Genomic DNA, 17,682 nt, shown 5'->3' on the forward strand with positions numbered 1-17,682 from the left:
CGGCCCTCGCAGCGGCTCACACGTGCACATACGCAGCCCCCCACCCCCGTCACAGGGACTCCGGGACCCTCCTTTCCCCTTCCCAGTGGCTACGGGCAATTTGCATGTACGCATCTGCCCCCCTCCCATGACAGAGACTCAGTCCCCCCACCCCGTCCCCCGCGGAGCCTGGGTCCTTCCCCAGGAGCACCCAGTGGGCACAGGCCAGGGCGACAGCTCACAGCATCTAGAGGGCCAGCCTGCGACCCAGGTCCAGCCTCCGGCGCCAGGAAGCAGGACAACAAAGGACCCCAGGGCCCCTCCTCCCAAAGGCTTCCCGGAGGAAAATTCTGTCCTCCTCATTTACACCTCAGAGGGAGGAGGATTAGGACCTCCCCTCTCTTTCTCTTCATCTGCCAGCGGGGATTCCCGGGCTTCTCCGCGCAGAAACGAGCGGGGCGGGAGCCCACGTGTGGGTGGTGGTCCGTGGGTGCCCCCTCCCCGCCAGCGCTGGCTCGCGCCCCGGCCTTCGTCCCTGTCCCAGGCTGCCGGGAGGACGGGGCCTCTGACACCCAGCAAGGCCCCACAGGTGCGCCCAGTAGGCCATGGCCCTGCGGCCTCGCTCCCCCCAACGCCGGCCACTAGGGACACTGTGGGAACGCATTCTGCAGACACTTGTGACCGTGATTGGCGGGGGGGAGGGCGCAAGCACAGGGGTGGGGTGGGGTGCGCCCCCAGGGCCTGGTTTCCCAGTTTCCCAGGCCTGGTCTTGCCAGCGCCGGGCTGGAGATGCGGCTGGATATGGGGCTGGCGGGCCGGACCCCCCACCCACCGCAGCCGCCCCGTTCCCAGCAGGACCCGACGGTGGAACTAGGACGCGAGGGTTCACACAGGGGTGGGTTTCAGCCCCAGCTCCAGCGTTTCCTACCCTCCTTCCTTCCTAACTCGACACAGCCGCCCCACGCCTCAGTTTACCCGTCTGATGGCGCTCTCTCCCCCCTCCAGACAGGAGGCTCCGGGAGGGCTGGTCCGCGCGGCGCCTTCCGTGGAACGCTGTGCTGTGGGCCCGACGACCCGGAGCGGGGGAAGGTGAGGCAGGCCGCCCCCTGCCCGCCCCCTGCCCGCCCCCTGCCCGCTCCCCGGGGTGGGAAATCGCCACGTCTCCTCCTCGCGGACCCACCCCGCCACCGATGCGCTCCGGAAACCGTCCTGGGCACACAGGGGACACACGCGGGGGACACGTCGGCGGACTGTGGCCGCGGCCATTTCCAGGCCAAGGCGAAGCTCCCGAGCACGAGAGGAGCACGAGAGGCGGCACCTGGAGGCCGCCGCTAAGGAACTGGCTCTCCTGCACAGCACGGCCCCGGCCCGCAGAGCCCTGGCCGAAGGGGCGACGGGGACGGACCCTCGGCCACCTGGCTCGGGAGGGGACGTGTCTTTAGATGTCCTGAGCCGGAGGGCAAATGCCCCCGCCGCCGGCAGGATCGGAGCTGGGACGCTCTGCACAGTTTTGCTGCCCGGGCTCCCGGCCTCCTTCATCCGAGTCTCTGTGGGAGAAAGTCCTCCTTCCCATTCACGGCTCCTGGGCTGCAGGAGACCCCCCGTTCCCCACACAAAGGTGATCCCGCGTGACATAAGCCAGGGCTTGCACCCCACTTCCCTGGACACGGGGACTGGTTCAGAAACGGGCATAACAACACCGTAGGACACAACAAAATGCCAGGGGACGGTTGCCGGGCCTCCCGAAGACGGTGCTCCTCTGATTAGTGCCGGGGGGCGTGTGAGGTCCCAGCTGTGGCAGCCTTTTTGCCACCACGAGGAGAGGAAACCTTGGGAACACCATCTGCTAAGTCTCTATCACTTAGAGTCAGACCAGTTCCCGGATCTTTCAGTGACTTGAACCCCCGAAGCTCCGTGCGTTTAACTGCAAAGTCAGCTAAAACCGGGTTTAGCTGGTTTTTTGAACCGGGAGTCGTGTGTGTGGCAACAAAATACGCGAGGAAGGACCACTTGGTGGCGGCCCCCATGAGGGAGGGGAGATGCCTTCCCAGGGCAGCTGAGGGCCCCAATCGTCCTCCAGCGAGAAGGGCGGGACGAGCCCCCCGACCCCACTGGATCCCTCAGGACACAGGCCGCTGCCAGCCGGGCTCCGTGAGGCCCAGTCATCGAGGCCGGCCCTGTGGTGCTGTACGACCTCCAACAACCCACTGGCCAAGGGTCTCGTTTTGTACCCGCTTGTTTGTGTGCTGTGTGGTGCAGAAATAGTCCTAATAACAGGCCGGGCTTACCGTGCACGTCCTCATGCCAGGGACTGTGATAAGCCCTGGGCAGAAAGACAAACGTGCCCTGGATTTGGTGCACAGAGGCACGGAGAGGCCAAGTGGCCCGAGCTGGCCCACGCAGCTCCTGAGGACCCGCCCCGGAGCCCTCCGCTGTGATCACTGGGAGGTCAGCCCCCAGGAAGGGAAGAACCCCGGGTGAGGGGCCCCAACTGTCCCCAAGGCATGTAGGCCTCAGACAGGGACAGCAAGCGGGAAGACCCCCGGCTGGAAAGGAAATAAGTGAGGGTCTCAGCAGGACCCCAGGCCCTGCAGGGGTGATGGGGCCTCGCCACCTGCTCGAGGCTCCCACAGGATTATCAGCAAGAAATCCATGAAATCCTCAGGTTCTACGAGCTTTCTGAGTTCTCGGCTCCGGAACAGTGGATGAGACCCCTGAAAGTTACCCTTGGGCCATGGAAAGGTTTGGGGAGGTCGGGGGGACGGGAAGCAGGGAAAGAGGAGATGTAGGGGGCCTCAGAGCCTTCCAGGCTTCCCCGCCCCACTCCAGCCACGTGGAGGCAAAAGCCCAGGCCCAGGGAAGAGGGGTGAGCTGCCCCAACCCCAGCTGGGGGCTGACAGCTGAAGATTTGGGGGGTGGGGGGCAGCTGAAGTGTGTGCGCTCTGCTCTGAGCCCATCCTAAACATCAGAAGATGCATCTGTCTCTGGGTTAATGTTTTGTTTCACATTAATAGGGGGCAGCTGAGGTCTGATGTGCACCAGAAGGATAACCCCAACACCCCCCTCATGCTCACAGTAGCTCTGCGTTCGTGTCCCGTCACCCAAGAAGCTCGGCTCTATCTCTGGCGCCTGCAGTCCTGGGCTCAGGCTGCCCAAGGAGGCCATCTGGGCCCTTGAGGGGGTATGGCCCCCCACATGACCCACCCTGTGGGGCAGGTATGGGCAGCTCTGAAGCCAGGAGGGTCCGGGGAGAAGCGTCCAAGTCCGAGCACCACCCCCACCCCCCTGGCGGCACGGGTCTCACGCGTTCTCATGTGCTCCGTTTGTGGGGTCCCACAGGAGGCCCTACACCCCCTGACACTTGACTCGTGCCCCCTACCCACAGCACATCAGAGCCTGCCCCTTACCCCCCTCTTTGGAACCGGCCTGCCCCTCCCTGCTGCCCCTTGCCTGCCCCGGGCCACCCTGGGAGTGTGGTGGGCCACCCAACACTCCTGTGGCAAAGCTGCAACCCCCCCACCGGGTGCCCCCCGCCCCCGTCGTTGTCTTCCCTTCCTCAAAAGCGCCAGCTGGACTTCCCTACAGGGCCTCTTCTGCAGCAAGAAAGCGATTCCAACTCCAGTTCACAGCCAGGCCCAGTGGCTGAGCTGGGGTGTCTGCTTCCCCCAGAAGTCGCCGCATTGGCCAGATCCCGCAGAGGGGAAGAGTGAACCTGCCAAAGGAGTCGCTTGGGTGATGGGGGAGGTCCCTTCGCCCTCGTAGCTCCCTCGGGAGTGAATGTGGGTGCCAAGGTGAGTCGGGGCTCCTCCGGGCCGTGGGCTGGGCCCCCCCACCCCCGTGGTTCCCGCTCACTCCGCATAATGACACGGCCAGGCCTCCTGGCTCTGGGCCTCTGCATCTCTAGCACCTGGCACGCCACTCGGTGATTCAGATCCTACGGAAGAAGCACTTTGTCCTTGAACGAACGAACGAACGAACGAACGAACGAATGAATGAATGAACGAATGAACGCACCGAGTGTTCAATGAACAGACGAGCCGCAGAGTAGCCTGGTGACCGTGAACTGCTTAGCCCCAGGGAGACAGGTCTCAATGCACCCCTGGGAGGAACGATCTCGTGGTAAAAACTTCAGCGGCCCTGCAAGAAATGGCCCCGCAAGGTACATCCGCAGCCTCAGGGCTGCCTGCCTGGGCCGCAGAGGCCGTTTCTGGGAGCTTCCCTAACAAGATAATTGTGCAGATGATCAGAGAGATTAGGTGCAGGAAAAACGAAATGGAAGCAAGTCCTCTTATGCTCTAGGATTGCCTAACCTGCGTTAGAGACGTCGATTTTTTTTTCCCTTTGCTTCTCTGTATTTCTAACATTTTCTCTAACGACAGTTTACTTGTATGAAGTTTAAAAAAAAAAAAGCATAATTATTACTAAAGAACAAGAGTCTGCAAAGGACAGCTCACAGGCCAAACCCACCTGTCACTCGTTTTTGTCAATAAAGTTTTATTGGAAGACTATTGCCCACTTGCGCTTACGGCAGAACTGAGTAGTTAAAACAGAGACCGCATGGCCTGCAACACCCAAAACGCTTAGGATCTGACCCTGCACGGAAGAAGTTTGCCGACCCTTGTGCACAACTTTCAGTGACAAAAAAAAAAATAAATGGTGGGATCCCTGGGTGGCGCAGCGGTTTGGCGCCTGCCTTTGGCCCAGGGCGCGATCCTGGAGACCCGGGATCGAATCCCACGTTGGGCTCCCGGTGCATGGAGCCTGCTTCTCCCTCTGCCTGTGTCTCTGCCTCTCTCTCTCTCTCTGTGACTATCATAAATAAAGTAAAATAAATAAATAAATAAATAAATAAATAAATAAATAAATAAATGGTATATATTGAAGTAAAAACCGTGGCGTATAGAATCATGTGCCATATGATCGTGTCTTGCCAAATACATCCCTAGGTCTTGGTTAAAGGACGTGCTCAATATCTCGGGGTGGCGGTGAGCACACGTCTTTCAAATTTTTATTTATCCATGTTCTCTAAACGCCCGAGATGAGTAAAATGGTTAAAATGTCATTGGACAACAGCAATCGTGACAGAGAGGTCAGTAAGTATTCCCACCTGGGCGGATGCCAGGTGGGAAGAGTTGGAAGGAAGGTCACCTGTGAGGGGTTTTTCAGAGGGAGTCAGGCCCCAGCTGAGAATGGACCCAACCCTACCAACGTGCCTCCCACAATACCAATTATTTTACGTCATGCCACAGCTTTGCTAAGGGATCGCTTCAATTTTCCAGGGCAAATCACTCAGATAAGATAAGAGTAAAATAAGTAAAGTAAAGTAAAGTAAAATAAAATAAAATAAAATAAAATAAAATAAAATAAAATAAAATAAAAAATAAAATAAAATAAATAAAATAAATAAAATAAAATAAATAAATAAAATAAAATAAATAAATAAAATAAAATAATAAAATATAAAATAAAATAATAAAATAAAATAAATAAAATATAAAATTAAAATAAAATAATAAAATAAAATAAAATAAAATTACCTATTTTAGCAACAAATTCAACGGAACATATTTAGCAATGAAGAGACACACCAATCTGTCTTGGTCTTCAAGGAAACAACCGGTGCGTACACTTTAGGTTGAGCTAAGCTAAACGTTCGGCAGGTTGGAAATACTCCAAAATGCCTCTCAAGATGATTGAGGACCACCGAGGGTGTCCAGAAACCACAGATGACAACCACGGAGTCAAGAGTTTTGGGGGCATTACTTTAATGAAGGGAAGAGAGCGTCGCGGTGGGGTCCCGTTTTGTCACGCACCAAATGGCTTCGGGGAGCTGAGGTCGGATGAGAAGAGTGGTGGCCACCTAAGTCCCAGTCCAACGAGCTGCCTCCGCCAAACTCCTCTGTGGAATGTTCCAGACCCAAGGCACAGGGTTTTTAAAACACAGGAAAGGTTCCCCAAGGTGTAGCCAGCTCCCTGCCCACCCAGCAAAAGCTGAAAAATGACCCCGGGCTTTCGAAGCAAGTGACCGGGTTTTGACAGCCAAGCCCACCCGGCGCACGTTTCCTCCCACCGGCGCCGGGCTGGGCACCCCCAGAGAAGGGTGGGTTGGCCCCCTGCCCCCGTGTGGTGCCGCGGGCAGCCCAGCCAAGGAGTCAGCTTGTGCTGTGCCTCGCGCCTCGCTCACACACATGCTACGTGTCACACCGAAGCCCCAGGCTCACAGCAACAAGGACATGGTCCCCAAGACGCCAGCCCCGACCACTGTCCCTTGGTGGGTGAAGCGAGCACACGAACCCCACGGGACCGGGTCCCCTCCCCAGCACAGCCCCGCTCACACCTCGGCCCACCCACCAGGTAGCTGCAGGGAGTGTTCAGACACGCACTGTTTGGGGCTCGGCAGCCCTTCTGGAAGACGCGGGTCAGGGGAAGGGTGGTGGCAAGGGTGCTGAGCGTGGCCCTGGCCGTCACAAGCCAAGCCTCAGGCTCTGGGCACCGTCTCCCTGCACAGTGCAGAGGCCCAGCAGCCACCCCTCATGGGAGGCTCACCCCCCCCCCCCGTGGTGGTGCGGGTGCCCAGCCCGGAGGGCCACCGCGGGCTCCACACCCTCGTGCCCACGACGCACAGGGACTTAGGCGAAACCACTCAGCAGAACGCAATGCAACATAAACGCACAGAAACACCACCCCGGGAAGGCGAGCGCACACCCGACAAAGACAAGCGAACGCGGGTGGGGCTCAGACTTGAGGAGGGCCTCGGCCTGCGCAGGGGGACGGGGTCGCGGCCTGCAGGGGACCCCCCGCCCCAGCCCGCGGCCTGCTCAGGCACCCCGGTGCTCAGGATCGGCCTGAGGAAAGCCGCCCCAAAGCTCTGCCCAAGGCCTGTTCCCCTGAGCTCTTTGGGGAGGGTCCGCGGCTTTCTGAGAAGGGCTTTCCAGATGGCGCCTGGCGGCAGCGGTGCCAAACTCCACAGCTTAAGTAAATGTTGCCGTAGCCCCGTCCTGCCAGGAAGAGGCAAGGGGGACCCGAGGCTCCTTTCAGCTGCTGCGAGGCTCACTTCCTGGGGAGAACACAGAGCCCCCCGCCACCTGCCCCACGCCCTGCTGGAGAGCCCGCTTTCTCTCTGCACCCCGCCTTCCTCCGTGGGCCGGCCCAGTCTGCAGGAGTGCAGGGAGGAGGTGGTCAGATGCTGACGGAGGAGGACGGGGAGGTGAGAAGCCCAGAAAGGCAGTAAGCAAACCCAAGGGGCGCAGATGGCAAAGGTCCCAGCCCAGTCATCACAAATTGGGGATGTCTGCACAAATCCAATCTCCTGATCTCTGCAGGTGTTTCTCCACCCCGACCATCAACGCTCCAGAGCAGCGCGGCAGTTAAACGACTGAACTGCTCACTCCTCCTCTGACCCCACAGGCTGGCAAGGCAGCGGAGGGCTCCCCACACGGACCTGCCCCCGGGACCCCTCGGCCCTCCATCCCAAAAGCCCCCCACGCACCCCGGTCGTCTCCCTCTTGAGCCCAGTGGCATCTGCAATGGGGGGCCCGTTGAAGCTTGCCCCTGACTCCACCCCCCCGCCTCCTGAGATATCAGGGCCACCTTCCAGCATCTTCTCTCTGAGGAGGGCAGAGGCAGGAAACGGCTGAGGTGCGAGGCAAGGAAGCCTTTCATGCATTAGTCCCGCAGGAGTGTGCTGCGTATACGCGGGGCACAAAGCTTCCTGCCAGAGAAGGGGGTCAAAGCATAAGGGACCCGAGTGAACAGGAGGCTCCCAGGTGTGCACTCCGCGTACCTGAAGGCACAGGGAGAGGCTGGGTGATCCGTGGCTCCCAGAGCCCCAGGATCCCTGCCTGCTTCGGGCCGCGCGTGGCTGTCTCTGAGGCACACACCGCTGCTTCCAGCTCCAACACATGCAAGGTGGTGGCCCGAACCCAAGCCCGGAACCTTCCATCCGGATCAATGGGAATCTCGCCGCTAACGCTTCGCGCTCCATTCCGAAAGTCGCTCTCTGCCTCGTTGTAACCTGGCCTCAGCTAATCCGCGTTTTTATTCCCGTCAAACTTAGATTTCAATCGACATGTGGGTCCCTCGAGTCAACACGGGAAGAGAGGGGGCGCCCGGTGAGCACTCGGGGCCTCTGGGGGCGCCGGGCGGGCACGCGGCACCCCGGGGAACACTCGCGGGGGCCCTGGCCGCACGGCGCCCACCACCGAGGCCAGGGCCTGAGGGACCGTGCGGCCGGGCATCGGATCCCCCCGCACAATACGGTTGGGGTCCGTCCGTCCTGGGAACGTGCGGGATCGTCCAGAGGGCTCTGCTCTGGGACGCGGCGTCACGCGCCTTTTAGACGGGACGGGACGCCCAGCGTGAAGACTTCCGGGGCCAGCACGTCTCTCTCTTTCTGAGGTGCTACGTGACAGCGCCACGGGGCACCCGGGGAGGGAGGCAGGACCAGCCGCAGAGTGGTACCGGGCGTCCCCCAGACATCGCTTCTGGACACAAGATCATCCAAGGGCGCACAGGGACTGGGACGCTTCTCAGAGGAGCTGCTGGTAGGCATCGGGCACCTGAACGGGCACCTGCGGGCCACCTGCTCCCTCTCCAGCTCCGTCCCCAGCCCCAGCAGAAAGGGAGACGCCAGAGGCAGGCCCCCTGGCCCTGTGACCTCCGCCCCGCGACACCTGCCGGGGTCAGCCCGAGCCTAAGGGCAGGAAGGGCCCCGGCATGGCCCCGGGGACCCCTGGGCACACACAGCCCGGCCTCCGGGGCTCCCCCCGACCGCGGCGGCCGCCTGCACTCGCCTCCACACCCGGGATGGAAGGGCTGCATATGGCGCTCAGTTTTAACAGCTGAGCTTTAAAAAAGTGCAGCTTTTCATCTCAGGGAACCAGCTCCCAAATTAGGGGGTGGAGGAGGGAGGGGGGCGGGGGAGAGAAGGGAGCTGGGGGGGCAGGGATGGGGGGGAGCCGTCCACACTAAATCTGATTTTACAAGGAATTTCAGACTCTGATCTGCTCAAACGGACCCTCTGGCCAATGACATAATGTTCCCTGTGTGTCGTCCTCAAGTTTGCTCATCTCACGAAAGCTATTTCATCTTTACAAGGGGACTTGTTTCTCCCTCTCTCTCTCTCTCTCTCTCTCTCTTTTTTTTCCTTTTTTTTTTCTGTTTCTAAATAAAAACGAAGGAGTCCACCTAGGAGGAATCGCTCGCAGGCCTCAGACTGGGTTAACAATTTTTAAGTAAATTTGTAAATGGGATTACTGTTTTCCAAAGTTGTGCTCTGCGAGGGGATTAGTCGCCACCACCGCGGCCACGGGGCGTCCCCTGGTCCTCTGAGTCCCCTGCCTGGAGGCTGAAGGTGCTCGGAGAGGAACAGGAGGAAGAAGCCTGATAGGGCAGTTTTCCTGGAATTGCCTGGAAACTTTTACTTTCTGTTTCCTCTGCTGATAATGACGGTCTTGGTTCTGCAGCCAGCCCCGCGCTTCCCCCTCCCAGCCCCCTGTTGCTGCACGCCATCCCCAAGCTCCAGTATAAAGTTTGGCTTTTGCAGCAGGAAGCAGCTGGGCCAAGCAACCAGCGAATGATAATGACCTCAGAAATCTGCTGTTCGCTCGGCAACAATAGGGTGCTCAGTCTACTGGAAAATTGTGTTCATCAGCTAACTCTGCTCAGTTACTAATTGACATTGCCAAATATTTTAAGAACAATTGGAATGCACAAGCAAAAAAAAAAAAAATGAAGATCTTAATCCTCAGACTTAAATTTTTTTTCTTTTTCTTTTTCTTTTTTTTTTTCCTCCCCCCTCCCCCGCCTTCTTCGAGGGGGTGCCCAGATTTGTTTGCGTGGAACAGGCAGGGGCTATGACGAATGGGGGCAGGGAGGAGGAGCCCCATCAGAAAAAGAGGTGGCGGGGAAAGAAAATCTATCATATCACTGTACGCCCCGATGTAAATGCAAGGGAGCCCAGGATAAAGGCCTCTGATGCGTGGTCAATGGGCCTACACAGGATTGGAGACCCAGCATCTCAGGAATGCGGCTCAGGCAACAAAAGGAGACCCCACAAGGCTTCCAGCCCAGCTGATCAAATAATCCTTGACCATCTCAAAATATCATAGCAGAAGAAGTAGGGGTTAACACTGTTTTCATCTGTGCGTCTCTCCCTGGCTTTCCATTGATCACGTAACTTAGCCGACTTTATTTAATGAACAGAGGGTCAACGCATTCAATTACCCCCTTCCCACCATCAACACTTCAATTAGCCCCTCTCCAAAATTATGGGGAATGCAGAAGGTAACTGCCCTGTTGGATATAATGAACAGTATCGTTTCTTAGTACATTAAGTTTTAATTATTCTGAGCGTGATTTCCAAGGCAAAACCCAAAGAAACAGAACTTTGGTCGTCTTCTGGCTCAGAGGAAAGCTCAGATCTGAGCACAGGGTCTTCGTGGAGGTTTCGGGGAGAGACGCAGAGATCCATGCCATTGGAGGGTTTTGCACGCGAGCCGGGAAACGAGAGGGAGCGTCAGGACAGCCGCCCCGCTTTCTAAATGTCATAAAAGAGTAAAACGTATAAGCTGCTGTTTTCCAAACAGTTTCCCTCGGCGTCGTACACGGAGGCAGAGACGACATCCACGCTGGTGCGAAATTACCGGGGAAGTCAAATCATCAACAAACAACAACAACAACAACAACAACAACAGCAGCAGCAGCTACAATAAAACAAAGGGAGGGGGGAGAGATGGGGAAGTGATCCATGTGACTGGTTTTGTCCATTTTCTGTTAGAAAATATGACCTCTCAATTTGTCAAAGGTCCTGGTTTTCGCGGTTGATCTTAAGCTCGGTTCTCAGCAGTTTGGAGAGCCAAAGAACAAACACATTTTCTGGTTCACTGGAATCACTTTCACATGTTCACTGATTCAAACATTCTTTTGCTCACATAACAAACAGCTGCATCCCACATTAGCCTAGCCAGTGACAGTCGCCCATCTCGGCAGTAACTGTTTGATTGCAAACTTGACCCCTTCTTCGTCTCGGTCTGAGCAAGACATTTTTAAACAGCCACTCGGTTCCCAATCCTCCTTTGCAAAGAATTACATCAGATAACAAAGGACGCCTCTGCCACTCATTGTAAGCCTTCTTCTGGAGATCTGTTCTAAGAGGCTCTCTGTAAAAAGGTTTTTTATGATGAATTCAGAACTACTATCATGTTAAGAGCAGCGATTTATAAAGAAGAATTCACTGGTTAAGATCTGAAAAAATAGTTTCTCAGGCCCTACTGACCCAGTTTCCAACAAAAAAAGAATCAAGTGATGCAAATTAAGTTTTGCGACATTGTTATGCAGTCTGAGAAATTTGTAAAACCGTGTTTTGCAGTTATTTCTTAATAGAAGCCTTAATAAGTGCTCCTTTCTTTACTTAAGGGCTTAGAGATTCTTTTTCCCCCCACCTTCACCTTGCAGGTTCCTAACAGGTAATAATAAAAATGCCTATTGTGTCAAGACTTTTATTTAAATGCTTATTTTTAATCGCACTTTACACAAGTCACACTTGTTAGAAATCAGAGGGAAGACTAACCAGATTTGGTTAAGGGTCCTAATCCCAAGGAAAACCTGAATGCCCCCGGGGCGCGGGGCTGATTTGGGCTGCATCTTGGTATGCCATCAATTTTCCTACTTAGTCGGAAAATTATGAAAGGGTCTAATTTGAATATGAAGAAAACAAAGAAGTCAACCAGAAATGAAAGAATCAGTACTCAGGATGGTAAAATACTTCAATGAGGAAAATTAAAGTGAGAAGATCACTGCAACTCAAGAATAATTCTCCTTTGAGTTGTAAGCCCGGTTGGTTGTTTTAAGCAAAGTGGGTTTCTTTTTTTGTTTTGTTTTTTGGTTTTTTGTTATTGTTATTGTTGTTTTTTGTGGGGTTTTTTTTTGTTGTTTTTTTTTTTGTTGTTTTTTTTTTGCAACAGAGTATTTACAGATATGGAAACTACAGAGATAGAATAGTGTGAGGCTATCACTTGGCCAGAAGGTGGGAAAAACATGGTAAACACGTCATTAATAAAGCCGAACATTTGGTGCCGGAATATTCTGCTGAGACCTTTTCATTTCAGCAGGTCTGGGAGAGGGATGAAAATCTGTCAATGTTAACTCCTCATCACTCCAAAAACTTAGGGGAGCCAGTCTGCCCTCTGCCTCCTGCCCCTTAAAGGCCCCCCATCCCCACCCCCCTGGATCCAAAAACGGTGCAATGATGCTCCCCCTGCACCCCCAGAGCAGGGGAACCTCTTCCTAGGAGGGCGGAAATCGTCCCTCCTGACAGGGGGCCCGCCTGGCACTTTGCTGCCTCTGCACGAGGGGGATGGATCCGTTTTTCAGGAGTTCCTGCTGTCAGGCCGTGAAACTCAGACACCCTTCCCTGGCATCTCATCCGTCGCGCGCAGCGGTCACCCCGTGCGCCGGCCGTGGCCTCACGCCCTCCGTGGTACTCACGCTCCCGGTCAGGCCCTGCCGGGGGGGGGGGGGGCAGGGGGGTGCTGGGAGGGGAGGGGGCCTCACCAGAAATAAATCGCCGGCGAGTCTAGGACTCCAGGAGCAGACAGTGTGTTTCATGGGTATTTAAACAGCAGCATTAAGTGCTATCGGAATCTCTGGAATGTGCAGTTCAGATTTATGTGCCTTAACAGTTCTTTACTGGTGGGTGAGAAGCCCGCGGACCCACGCTTTCCGTTAATACTGATTTTTGTCCTGGAAGAAGGGTTAGGCCGAGGCACGACAATGACAACAGAGCTAAACCGGCATCTCCTGAAGAACTACGGCGGTCAACTGCTCCCAATACGGACATGTTCACCGGAACCCAGAAGGGGAAAAAGGGGGGGTGGAAAAAAGAAGAAGAAGAAGAAGAAGAAGAAGAAAAACTTTACCAAAATGACCCTCAACAGTGCGCCGCCACGCCTTTCACAGTGGGCGATGCAGTGCCTTGAGGTGCCTCAAACTGTCTTTCATTTTCTAGACTTAATGGCTGATTGCAGAAATCAATGTTGCCATTAGTAACAGGGTATTTGTTATGGCATGATTTCCTCTGTTGTTAGGCTGCAGAATGATTACAGTATTAGCGAGATGCTTTCTTTATAAAGGGCTACAGATATAACTTTCAATTTACCATCCATTAGAAAGGGACTTTGAAAATAGGGATGCAGGCAACGAGCTTACCTGCTGTTAGGTAGGGATTTTAATTTAGCAGTCTTAGGCCAGTGGGCATTTTTGTTTTGTTTTGGGTTTTTTTTTTTGGGTGGTTTCTTTTTTTTTTTTTTTTTTTTTCTTTTCCCCCAAACCGGGCCAGGAAGCTTCAGCGTTTCACAGACATTTCGATGACAGATTTTCTGCTTTGCTATTTTAGATCGCAAAGCTGTACCGCCCGTGTAACACAGTACGATTTGAGACACGCCGTCGTGCATCTGTGTCTCAAACCTCTCTGTGTTTTTCCAAACCGTCGGGAGGAGAGTGGTGTGTGTGGTTCTTCGGGCTAGAGGGGCCCGGCAGGTGGGCAGGTGAGCCACGCTGTGATTCTGGGAGGGGTCGGCCGCGGGGGAGGGGGGGCGGGTTGGACAGGAGACAGGTGTGGCCTGGCGAGGGAGGGTGGGGACGCCCACATGTGACGACCTCGGGGGTCCGAACTTACACCTTCACATCACGGATGGAGCCGAAAGGTTCCAGAGACGAGGGGATGATGGAGGATGGGGATCGGGGCACACACTGGGGAAGGACGGGCCCTGCCTGTTGGTGGACACAGCGACTGGCCATGGCTGCCGTGCATGCAGGAGGATCAGCTCTGCTTCCTGGTAGCCAGGGTTCAAGGGAAGGCCAAAGGCTGGAAATGCCAGCCTTCCCTCGAGGCAGGTCCACCCGCCGCCAGCTAGGCCCAGGAGCTCAGGGCCCACCTGGAGGAACCGCGACGGCCCTTCCCCGGAGGCCCACGGACAGCCGGCCTCTCCCCGCCACACCTCCCCGGACAGCGAGGGCCCCCATCTCCCCCGGCAGCCTACCTGAGGAGGACGGCGAGGAGGGGTGCGGGCTGTCCTCCTGGGCACTCCCGGTCTGCGAGAGCCCGCCGCCGGCCCCGCTCTCCTCGGTGACGTTGGAGGAGCCCGGCGTGGTGGAGCGGCTCACCGACTGGGACTCCTGGTCGCTGCCCGAGCCGCGCCGCTCGTCCAGGCCCACGTGCAGCCCGTCCTCGTCGCCCTTGCGGTCCCGCTTGTGCACGCGGGAGTGCACGACCACCTGGTGGTAGGTGCGGAACACGCGGCCGCAGTCGGGGCACTCGGTGGGCTTCTCCTTCATGCTCCCGGGACCCTGCAGGTTGTACTCGAGCGCCTGGTTCAGCCCGTGTGACAAAAAATCCCGACTGCCTTCTAAAGGGTCGAGCTTATTTGGCAGGTCTCTCTGATTGCCCACTTTAGTGCTGTGAACGAAATCAGCAGGCATTTTCTGCTTGGAGCCATCTGCTCCCACTAACACGTACTCCCGCTTCTCCTTATCAAACATAACTCCGGCGTTTGCCAAAGTGTCTTCGTGGTTGCGCTGTAGCTGATGCTCTTTAGACAAGAAGCCGTGCTCCATGGCCATGCCCCTGGCCATGAGCTGCCAGGCCTGGTAGCTGTTGACCGGGTCCATCTCGGCAGCCTTGGCGGCCGCCTGCAACCGCTCGATGCAGCTGGACTTGAGCGGCGGCACGAGGTTGAGGCACCCCAGGAGGGAGTGCTTGTCGCCCTCGGGGACACCGTGGGCCATGCTGGAGATGGGCGACAGCAGCTTGCCCAGGACCTCCCTCTCTTTCATGGGCAGCTCCCCCTTGCCGTAGAGCTGGCCGGGCTCGCTCAGGCCGGCTTTGTCCGGGGCCATGAAGCCGCTCTGCAGGCAGGACAGGTACCTGGAGTACAGGTTGGCGTGGGCCTCCTGGGACATGCCGCCCATGGGCGCGGGCACCTCTGGGTCGCTGGGGGACTTGTTCTTCACCGACAGCTTGTTGAGGTGGACCTTCATGTGGTTCTTGAGGAACCAGGGCTCTTTGAAGCGCCGGCCACAGATCTGGCAACAGTGCTCGAAGGAGTCTTTGTGCTTCCGCATGTGGCCCTTGAGGAACCACGCCTGGCTGAACACCTGCCCGCACACCTCGCAGCGGAACTCGTTGGCCGACTGCTCCCCGCCGCCGTTGGGGCCCTGGCCCTGGGCCGACTCGGCGGTGATGTGGGCCTTCTCCACGTGGCTGATGAGCTCCTCCTCCTGCGAGGCGGCGAAGTCGCACAGCGTGCACTTGTAGGGCTTGTGCAGGATGCGGATGTGGCGGTCCAGCTCCTCGCGCTTCTTGAACTTGCCCTTGCAGAAGGTGCAGCGGAAGCCGGCGGCCGGGACCACGGCGTCCTCCTGCACGCTGGCCGGCTTGGGCGAGGGCGCCGGGTGGGCCACGTCGGGCACGCTGGGGTTGGCGGGCAGGGCCAGGTTGCAGGCGGCCAGCGGGGCCTGCTGGGCGTGCGGCAGGGGCTTCAGGTCGGGCCGGGGCTGCAGCAGGCTGCTCTTCATCTGCTTGTCCCGCAGGATGGCTCTCTCCTCCAGCTCGTGCAGCAGGCGGTTCTCCTCGCGCACCCGCCCGCGCCCCTTCCCCAGGTTGCCCAGCTTGTGGGTCCGCAGGTGGATCTTGAGGTTGCCCTTCTGCGCCGCCCGGTGGTCGCAGTAGGGACACTTGAAGGGCTTCTCGCCCGTGTGAGTGCGCATGTGCAGGGAGAGGATGCTGTTGAAGCGGAAACGCTTGCCGCACAGCGGGCACGGGTACTTGCGGTTTTTGCGGGCGTCGTCCTCGATGTCGCTCATCTGGGACATGATGCCCAGGTTCTGCCCGTTGAGGAACTGCTGCAGGTCCACCCGCCCGTTGAGGCTGGTGTCCACGTCCCGGCCCAGCTGGTTGGCCAGGAGCGCCATCTGACTGCCCATGGGCTGGCCGCTCATGGGCACGTGCGCCTTCTCGTCGAGGGGCGCGGGGGCCTTGTCCTCGGGGTTGGGCCGGGGGTGCAGCTCGGGGAAGGCATGGCTGAGCTGGGAGGTGATCTGGTGCAGCTTCTGACTCATGGCATACTGGCCGTTGAGGACGGGGCCGCTCAGGTGGGGCTCGGCCTCGGGCGCCGCCGCCGCCGCCGCCACTCCAAGGCACAGGCTGGCTTCTTCCATCCCTGCAAACCAAGAGCGAGAGTTCAGACCCGAGCCGGGCACCGCGGCGCGGCGGACGCACAGCATCGGCTGCTGGGGGATTTGCATTGCGGGCCTTAACCTACACGTAAGGATGCCGAGGAATTAGAGTCAAAAACAATAATAAAAGGATGAATTATTAAATGCCAATTATGCAATATGGCACCGCTCCTCCAATTTGCTTTGGCGATAGACCGTCTTCCTTGTATTTTCTATTTACCGACTGCAATTATTCATTCACGTGTAAATTATTCATGTTTTACCACTTTCAACACCTAATAACAAATCGAGGGTCTACGTGTTAAACTTTTCCTCCCGTCCCCCTTGCAGCGCCCGCACCTGTTGGTTCCGTTCAGAGTTTGCCTTCGAGCAGAAAGGCTTTCACCGCGAGACCAGAGACTCACTTGGAACTTTTGTTTCCGGTGACTATTTTCAATACATTCGCCAGTCTGAGATGAAAGAGATTATTTTATGATTTGCTCCCCCCCCCCCCAAAAAAAAAAAAACCCCAATGGCATGATATTTACTGGTACATAATAAAACAAGATAATGTTTTGGGAAAAAATAAAGTAAAGGACAGGCTTTAGAACAATAAAAGGGATTTTGCTTTAGTCAACAAAAAGTGCAGTAATATCTCATTAAGCTGATTAGTATGCTGCTTAGAAACAGTACTAGGTGCTGTAACACATGATTATAATCATAAAAATCCTTCAGTGTTTGCAAGGAAGCATTAACGAGGTATATTAAATTTTAAGGAGACTGCGAGTAGCGGCTTTGCAAACCTCAGAGATTAAGATTTAACCCTTATGTTACGAAACGCTGTTATTTTGTCATTTGGTAACCGTGCCCGTCAAAGGAGGTGTAAATTATCCGGTGACGGAATCCTAGTGGATCGTCGTCGTCGAGGCTGTTCGTTTTTGGGTGGGGGCGAGGACTGACACCGTGTGATGGGCCCTCCCTGCCTGGCACTGGCATGCTATCCCAGGCAGGGACTCTGATTGGGCTTAAAGAGATCCTTTATAGAACTAGATAAAAACCAATTAAAATCCAGGGATGATGCCATAGGAAGTCTCAACCAAGTTTGAGTGTTTTTAATAACTTTCCCAGAATACAGTAATGAGTACAAATTGTACCTGCAGTATGTGTTTTGCAGAAAATTAGAACTCAAAGCTGTTTGTTAAACACTAACACTCAAAGCTGGTCTGCGTAATTGCTTTTAATGCTCCTCTCTGCCCCCTCCCCAGCCTGTGCAGACCTGCGAAGCCCACACTGCGGGGCGGGGCGGGTGGTGGTGGAAGGAACCCGCACGCGCACGCATGCCCCCAGCCGCCCCATCCCCACCGCGGCATGCCAGGAGCTCAACTCTGAAAGGCAACGAACCCATGCCTGGGTCCTTCCATGTCCAGATCTGCCTTCCACCTGAAGGAGTCCAAATTCGCCTCCTGCAACTGGAACAGTCTTTGCACATCT

At 56.3% G+C, this 17,682-nt stretch overlaps 1 protein-coding gene across 14 annotated transcripts in view; it reads right to left on the reverse strand.

Moving 5' to 3' along the window:
• Positions 1–17,682, reverse strand: part of ZNF536 (zinc finger protein 536) — a 430,505-nt gene that overhangs the window by 222,229 nt on the left and 190,594 nt on the right. For all 14 annotated transcript variants that reach the window (XR_012010084.1, XM_072782920.1, XM_072782891.1 and 11 more), the window contains one exon: positions 14,019–16,196. Coding sequence is in view for 13 of the 14 variants with exons in the window: in XM_072782934.1 (XP_072639035.1) it covers positions 14,019–16,196 (2,178 nt within the window). In the remaining variant the exon portion in view is untranslated. The remainder of the gene's footprint in view (positions 1–14,018; positions 16,197–17,682) is intronic.

Source organism: Canis lupus, chromosome 1 (assembly GCF_048164855.1).
Source record: "Canis lupus baileyi chromosome 1, mCanLup2.hap1, whole genome shotgun sequence".
NCBI classification, from domain to species: Eukaryota; Metazoa; Chordata; class Mammalia; order Carnivora; family Canidae; genus Canis; species Canis lupus.